The sequence below is a fragment of the Syzygium oleosum genome, unplaced genomic scaffold, assembly GCF_021117445.2.
Source record: "Syzygium oleosum isolate NSW1041296 unplaced genomic scaffold, Sole_v2.1 Sole_v2.02, whole genome shotgun sequence".
NCBI lineage: Eukaryota > Viridiplantae > Streptophyta > Magnoliopsida > Myrtales > Myrtaceae > Syzygium > Syzygium oleosum.
This window is the reverse complement of record NW_026607486.1, coordinates 20,471,952-20,479,469: the sequence shown is the minus strand read 5'-3', so window position 1 is coordinate 20,479,469 and position 7,518 is coordinate 20,471,952. Positions and strand designations below refer to the sequence as shown.

General features: G+C 42.4%; 2 protein-coding genes across 2 annotated transcripts; one reads left to right on the top strand and one right to left on the bottom strand.

Annotated features, from left to right (window-relative positions):
- The first annotated feature begins 992 nt into the window (after positions 1-992).
- Positions 993-4,109, top strand: LOC115673004 (psbP-like protein 1, chloroplastic). The gene is made up of 8 exons (XM_030595018.2): positions 993-1,145; positions 1,247-1,358; positions 1,995-2,066; positions 2,228-2,310; positions 2,418-2,540; positions 2,689-2,760; positions 3,567-3,663; positions 3,774-4,109. Exons 1-8 carry the CDS (start codon positions 1,083-1,085, stop codon positions 3,890-3,892), a joined length of 741 nt encoding a protein of 246 aa, XP_030450878.1. The 5' UTR covers positions 993-1,082; the 3' UTR covers positions 3,893-4,109.
- Positions 4,110-5,227: 1,118 nt separating this feature from the next.
- Positions 5,228-7,116, bottom strand: LOC115673006 (60S ribosomal protein L23A). Its single transcript, XM_030595022.2, has 4 exons — positions 7,023-7,116; positions 6,747-6,800; positions 5,721-6,087; positions 5,228-5,510 (listed from the first exon to the last, which is right to left on the bottom strand). The coding sequence occupies exons 2-4, from the start codon at positions 6,760-6,762 to the stop codon at positions 5,426-5,428; spliced, it is 468 nt and encodes a 155-aa protein (XP_030450882.1). The 5' UTR covers positions 6,763-6,800; positions 7,023-7,116; the 3' UTR covers positions 5,228-5,425.
- Positions 7,117-7,518: the final 402 nt, after the last annotated feature.

Here is a 7,518-nt window from a genome sequence, read left to right as displayed (position 1 = left end):
ACGGTGCTCCGAGATTAAATTTTATGAAAGCGAATGTACAAAGTTTTGGCAAGAGAACACCACCGCATCAAGATGAATCCAAGCAAGCAAAAACCGAAAATTTACGTGCTTACTATCCTTATTTTTAATTGATTGTGACAATGCAAAAGCAATCACGCAATATTCGAATAATAGAGTGTCGTCCATTTATTGATGCTCCCAGTCCGCACGGTACATTTGTGCGCCCAACCACACAAAGACACCCGAAAACCCTAATTTTTCCCAAGCTCTCTCTCTCTCTCTCTCTCTCTCCCTCCCGCAATTGCATAAGGCCTCTGTGTTTGACTTGTTCTTCATGGTTACAAAGGTTTTTTCATAAATGCACCACGCGCAACCGTCGATATCATCTCACGTCCTTTGGCATCAATGCACCTTTGCGGTCGTATCCTCAAGCCGCCACTCGTCGCCATCCATCACCTCATCCTCATTGCTCTTTATCTCACCCCGTCCTCTCGAACTGCATCGACTGGATGAACCCCCGAGTCCCATAGAATGTACGCTACTCCCTCCCAGACCAACTAAGGTAGGTGTTCATTAAGGAACAACGGATTCAATGGTTTAGTCGTAAATTATATAACTTATCGAACCGGGCGGTTCAATTGGTTGAACCGTTGACCCGCAAACCGGAGGTCGGACCGAATCTTTGGCAGGGCTGAGTTTAAAAACACAGGCACAGGAGGGTCTGTTCGTGGCCTCTGTTCGCGTGAAGAGAGAGAAAGAGAGTTAGGGCAAAATCGTAAAAAATGAGGTAATTCTTGCCGCAAACTACGAAAAAATCTCAAATGAACCCAGCTTACGTGAGCGTAACCCAAAATGAACCGTTGGATGAGTGATCCAACGGGTCATCCAAGTCGAGCACACATGCAATTAGTGTAGGTAATAACTGCCTCTCAACGGGATAACGATAGAGTCCGCGACGTCAGCAGACGAATGAGCGCGCAAGTTTTGTGAAGCCGAAGAAAGGATAAGGTCCTCCGCCACAGAAACTGATACCGACTGAACCAGAGCGACGATCTTCTTCTTCTTCCATTCGTTCACCAAGAATGGCGTCGTTGCAGAATCATCCCTCGATCCACCGCTCCTTTCCTCCCAACTCTCTTCCTCAGGTCCTCTCTCTCTCTCTCTCTCCCCGTCCGCTTTTTCTGGTCTTTTGATGGGGATAACCGAGCGTGATTCTGTGTTGTGTTGGTGGTGTTGTCGTCGTCAGTTGGCGTCGCAGAGGCACGGCACGCTGCCTTGCTGCAGGAGGACCGCGAGCGTGCCGTGCGTCGTCAGAGCCGAGCAAGCAGCTCCTTCGGCTTCGACTCCGCATTCCCTCGGTAAGGCTTGAGTCGTTGCTGCTCCTCTCGTGGCGGCGGCGGTGGTTTTCGGACCGCATTGTCTGGTTGCTCGAGCTGTCGCTATCGCGCTAGCGTTTTGTTGCGGTTCTGCTTATGTACATTGTAATATGAAGGGCACGTCCGGTTACGCGTAGAGACGCCGAGTTCGCGCAGATTAAAGAGCTAGCCTAGTCGGAGGATCGTTAAGCGTTGTGTACTAGCTAATGTTTGTCGCTCTGGAGACCGCAACAATGTGACTCTCAAAGTAGTTCATACCTTACGTACATGTAGTTTCCGGGCAATGGGGCACCAGCTCGTGGCGTTTTCTCTCAACAAGTTTGAGTTCTTTACGTCGTGATAGTGAACGGGTTTGGACTTGGGAGTCCCTGATAGGGAGTATGAGAGCACGACGGGTTTATAGTTGAGGGGCATAGTGCCATGTGATGCTTTCTTTGCTCTTCGACACCGGGCAAAATTACTCTTGACGTGGCACGAGCCGTTTGGTAGCTTGCCCCTAATCTTTTCTTAATGTTGGATTCCCGTGAGCAGTGCTGGCTCATTGACCGGAAGTAGTTTCAATTGCATTTTCATGTCAGCTTCACTCACATTCTCCCGTACTTTTTACATACCAAACAGGAAGGCGCCAACTGCTGGCTCTCGGGGTCGCCGTTCCGGGCATTGCCGTGGTTAACCAAGATTCTGTCTCGTGTAAGAATGAATTTCCAATGTAGAATAGTTTGAATTTCCACAAACAATTTATGAGGGGTTTATTCTGAATCTGAGAGTTTTAAGAAGCGTTAATTGTAACACCTGCTTTTATACAGGCAGTAGCTTTTCAGTACTAATGGCTGATACCTAATATGGTTCAGTTGCTGCAGAATCTAAAAAGGGATTTCTGGCAGTAACGGACAAAAAGGACGGTTACTCGTTTCTCTATCCATTTGGATGGCAGGTATGCCTGAATCGCTCCTCTGTTTTTCGCAGAACTGTAATGCAAGGCTCCTCTGTTTCTTGTTTCCTCTTTTAAGTTATTTTGATCGAGTTCCTTTTGTTGCACAGGAAGTGGTAATTGAAGGTCAAGATAAGGTGTTTAAAGATGTCATCGAGCCCCTGGAAAGTGTCAGTATCAATATGATCCCTACGAACAAAGAGGATATACGGGATTTAGGCCCACCTGAACAGGTGAGTAGCTGTTCTACATTACCAACCTTGACATTTCCGTAAGGACTATGCTGTTGTTCAACACCGTTAAGTTCCTGGCTCTTGCAAGATTTGTCTGTTTCTTAGTTAGTTGTTAGAGACTGCAATGCCTTACGTTTAACTATCACAGGTTGCGGAAACTCTTATAAAGAAGGTTTTGGCCCCTCCTTCTCAAAAGACAAAACTCATCGCCGCAAAGGAGGTAGGTTTTATCAGTTCACTCTCATGATGTAATCATACTTTTATACACACATCCAACAGATTGTGTGATATCTGTCCTGCCTTTCAGAAAAGTGGATGTATGAAAATCCTTTTTCTTATTCCTCTTTTGCTGGCAGTAGAGTGGTTTTGTCACTTATCTAGTAAAGTGCATTCAATATTCTATTTGTTTACAACGGCAGTTTCTGATTTCTGCCTTGTTCTGAATAATTTTGTATCCCTTTTAGACATATCAGATCACCATTTCGGAAATATAGATAAGTAAAGGTGGATCTGTATAGCTTCAATAATGGTAATTCTCTAACATTGATAAGGTATTTGGAATTTTGAGATACCAAGTAAGCTAAGCTGCCTTTCTGGGAAAGCCTTAAATTCTCGCTGTGACACCTCCAGAATGTAAGATGATAGATTACTGTACATTTGACTGAGGATGAAAGCATGCTTACCAAGACAACCAATTACAGACCTCATCGAGATTCTATGGCTTTCCAACACATAAATGTTGCCTCATGCAGTGCTTGGAAGTTCCATAATTGACTTGTATACAATTTGGCATACAGCTGTTTAGCCCATACAAGCAATTTTGTAGAAAATATACCTTCTTGCACGTGTTACTTTTCCAAGATTCTAAGCTTTTAGAGCTGAAGTTATGGTAGGAAAACAGGTGATGCTGTTACCTGCATTGGTGCATTGTGTGTTCTAATCTATCCTGTATTAATATAATGACAGATGCTGCTACCATTGCTGCATGACAGATCTGATCAGTTTTCTCTTCTGTTCATATGACAGCATGATGTTGATGGGAAAGCATACTACACTTTTGAGTTCGTTGCTAAAGCTCCGAACTATATTCGCCATGCTCTCAGTACCATCTCTATTGGCAATGGTATGACTGATCTGCCACTCATCCACATTCCCACGAAAGATGTGAGCTTCAGTTTCTTTTCATATGAATGGATGCTCAATTTTTTGAGAGTTGGTTCCATGACATTGCAGGTAAGTTCTATACCTTGACAACAGGGGCAAACGAAAGGAGGTGGGGGAAGATGAAAGATAAATTAGAAACGGTTGTTGATTCCTTCAAAATTTTCACTGTATATGATGGAGCTGCCTAGTTTTCGGATAACCATTAAGGGCAAGCAAACCTGTTCTGATTAACAAGCGCAATTGTCCTGTTCTTGAGTTGTACAAGGTCGTTGGCCGCCGTCACTGCTATCGGGCCGAATCATTTTTTTTGTAAGAGGAAAAGCTTCATTGGGTTTATAAAAATTTGAGACATCTGTATAAAAGATTTTTCATTCAAAGAGCCAGATGGTACCGATGCTGATCAAATCTCTGTATAAAGGATTCTTTATTTGGAGAGGCCATTTGCCTATCCATCTTAGATAAGAGTTAAGTAAAAGCAGCCACCTTCACTTCGCAGGGACTCACAAATCACTGCTCACTTCGATAAATTCTGCTTTTGCAAACCTGTTACAGAGAGAGAGAGAGAGAGAGAGAGAGAGAAGATGCTGTGTTACTGCATATGATGCTATTTATACTGAACGATGTTGCAAATGTCTAACAATTACAGAGATCTGTGATTATGGTAACTTCGGTATTCATTTGGATTATTATTATTTTATATACGGCATCACCATACAAATGCCTATTGCATACACCAAAAGGAAACCGGAGAGGGTTTTGTCTGTTACTTGCATTACATCTTGAATTAAAGAACTGGACTTGTGCACACTAGAAGTATTTTCCAAGACATGAATCCATCCATCACGTGATGATCGAAGGGCTGTCTCGTGAAGTTGAAAATAAGAATAGGACTTCTCTGAACAGGCCTGACAATAAACATGAATTTCTTGCGCCAAATAGGAGTCGTGCAGAACTCTCCAAATGTAGGACATGTCGAAATCTCGGAAAAATCACAAGACCGGATTTTATCGTCTTAATTTGGCTTAAAATCTCAGCTCCAACATTTAGCTCGGACAATCACTTTTATCGAAGGGAAAGACAACACCAAGGTTCGGAATGCATAATTACAGCAAGACTTGCTTCAACCCACTAGATATCAGAAGTCGAAACTAGCATTTTGGGTATTGAAGAGACAAATTATTAACTTAAAAGCAACTTAGACAAATAAAGATAGATATAATTTAACATTTACACCCGAAGCAGACCTAATAAAATTAATCAAACCGTGTGGATCTTGTGCTCATATATGTTTTTGACAATGTAAAGCAACTAGAGGGCATTATTTTGGAAACCACACTGGAGCGCCCAGTGCAATCGAGCACGGTGGCTGGCTTCTAACAAAGGTCTATTGGCCGGGTTTTTTCAGGTTCGACTGATCTTGAAAACACTGCTAGAGGGCACCACATGCATAAACCACTCCTCTGGTCCTCAAAAGGATGACAATGTCGACTCAAAGGAGAACAACCAGAGAATAAATGCAAAAGTACCAAAACCTTTTCTGACCATTCATAGTAAGCATCAGTTGGAGGATAGAGATTGAAACAACTCAATTCAAAGTGCATATCTGTTAAGAGGGAAAATGAGTAACGAGTATACTGCAATCCAACTCAAAACTCTTAACAAATCTATGGAAGCTACAAACTGAAATATTCCACAAGGACGAACATCTGGCATTTTCTAGCTTAGATAATTCCAATCTTGTTCGCAACATCCAAAGCATCATAATCCGGTGTCAACCTAACATATGCCTTCTTAGTCCCATCGGGCCTGCATAAAGCAAAGCAAAGTCCCTCAGACTCAATCCATTAAAGGCAAGGCAGTTAATAGTTAACCAGCAGCCAGCTATGCTCAATTCCAAACTCAACCGCATCCATCCTGAATAAGAAACTTATCTTCTATCTTATCATTGACGAACAACCATGCAAACTACTCTGCAACAGTGAGCTGCCGCAGAGAGTTCAAGATGATGAAAATTACCTGATCAACGTGTTGACTTTCTTGGTCTTAATGTCATACATCTTCTTGACGGCAGCTTTGATCTTTTTCTTGTCAGCACGAATGTCAACAATGAAGACAAGCGTGTTGTTGTCCTCAATCTTCTTCATTGCAGATTCAGTGGTAAGTGGGTACTTCAGAATTTGATAATGATCCAACTTGTTCCTTGGGGGTGCACTGATTCTGGGATACTTCGGATTTCTTTCCTTCTTCAATGTCCTTGGGCGATGGAATGTGACGGATGTCCTGATCTTCTTGGCCTTCTTTTTGAAGGTTGCTGCACCTGATTTGACAGCCTTGGCGGCCTTCAATGCCTGGGCCTTAGGGTCGGCCTTTTTCGTAGCGTCGGCTGGATACAGAATAAAAATAAGAGTTAATAGAGGGGATTCGAGCGAAGCACAGAAACAGAAAGTTCCCATAAGCAGGAACTTGGTATTCTCAGTGTAAACTAATTTGCCAACCAAATATCACACATAAACTACCAATTAGAAAACACCACTTTCACATTCAAATACAATCTGTCAATGAAGATTGATACTCACTTTATATTAAAACAAAGGCCAATATGTATATCACAAGGCATGCGTAAATAGAGCACCAGTCATCATAAATTCAGGACAACATAATGGCAGAGCATCTTTTAATTCGACACAATGAAACACTAGGATTAACATAAGCCTACTGATCATAATTAATAAAATCGACCCGGAGTGAAATGCTTATAAGCATCCGATCCGATCATAGTCCTAACTCGTTTCCTCCAGGTATCTATATAGCAAAGCGACAGAACAATAAATCTTAAGGACTGGAAAAATTACAGCTATTTCCTTCTTTACTACTACCCATACCAACACACTAAAAGTTCCCAGAAACGATATCGGCGCGCCCCCTATCATGACGAACCCTTGCTGAACATCACATATCCGGGAGCATAATATATCTCCCCATATAAGTATATACTACCACGAATTTCAAAGGACAAAGTTCCAACGGATGTGAAAATCTCACCTTTAGCTGGAGCCATCTCCGGTCGACGAAATCCAACCTAAGCAAAGCTAAAACCTGAAGAATCCGCACATGAAAAGAAGCACCGTAACCACAATAAACTAACTGTAATTCAAGCGATACCACCAATCAACAAAGTGAAAAAGCATGCAGCCAAATCCACGCGATGACTTTATGTTATCATTTCAGACATTGAAAGCAACAAATCAATTCGCTACAACAAGAACCCGAGCATAGAACGGAACAGAGACGAAGAACGATAATGCGAAAGAGACGGACCTGCGAGTGAGTTTCGCTCAGACACCACCGCGGCTTCCAGCGTCCCTAGGGTTTCTCTAGGAGGAAGATAAAATGTTCATTTATATGACACAGGTTGACAATTTTGCCCTCGCCGCTGGGTTTTATATGGGCCGTGTTCCCAAGCACATAGGCCCAAATGATCCACGGGCCACGATTTGTGTCGGCCCAAGTTGTGAGGAAGGATATGAATGCGTGTTTAGGTCTCCTTCCTAAGTTTTCAAGCATTCATAATATGCTTGATGCAGTTGCAAAATTAAAAAAACAAAGTAAATGAGTACCCTAAATATTTAAGGAGTGAGTCTTTAATAGATTAGTAAGGCTTGAGGTTTTTGTTAAAACTACATGCCTTTCAACATATAAGTAATAGACATGATCAATTAAAGCTCAAGGCCTAGCACAAATCTACAAATTTTTGCATCGCCGCTCGCGATTAAAATGTCGTTAAAATCTCTATATAAAAGCCTGAGCGAGCCAA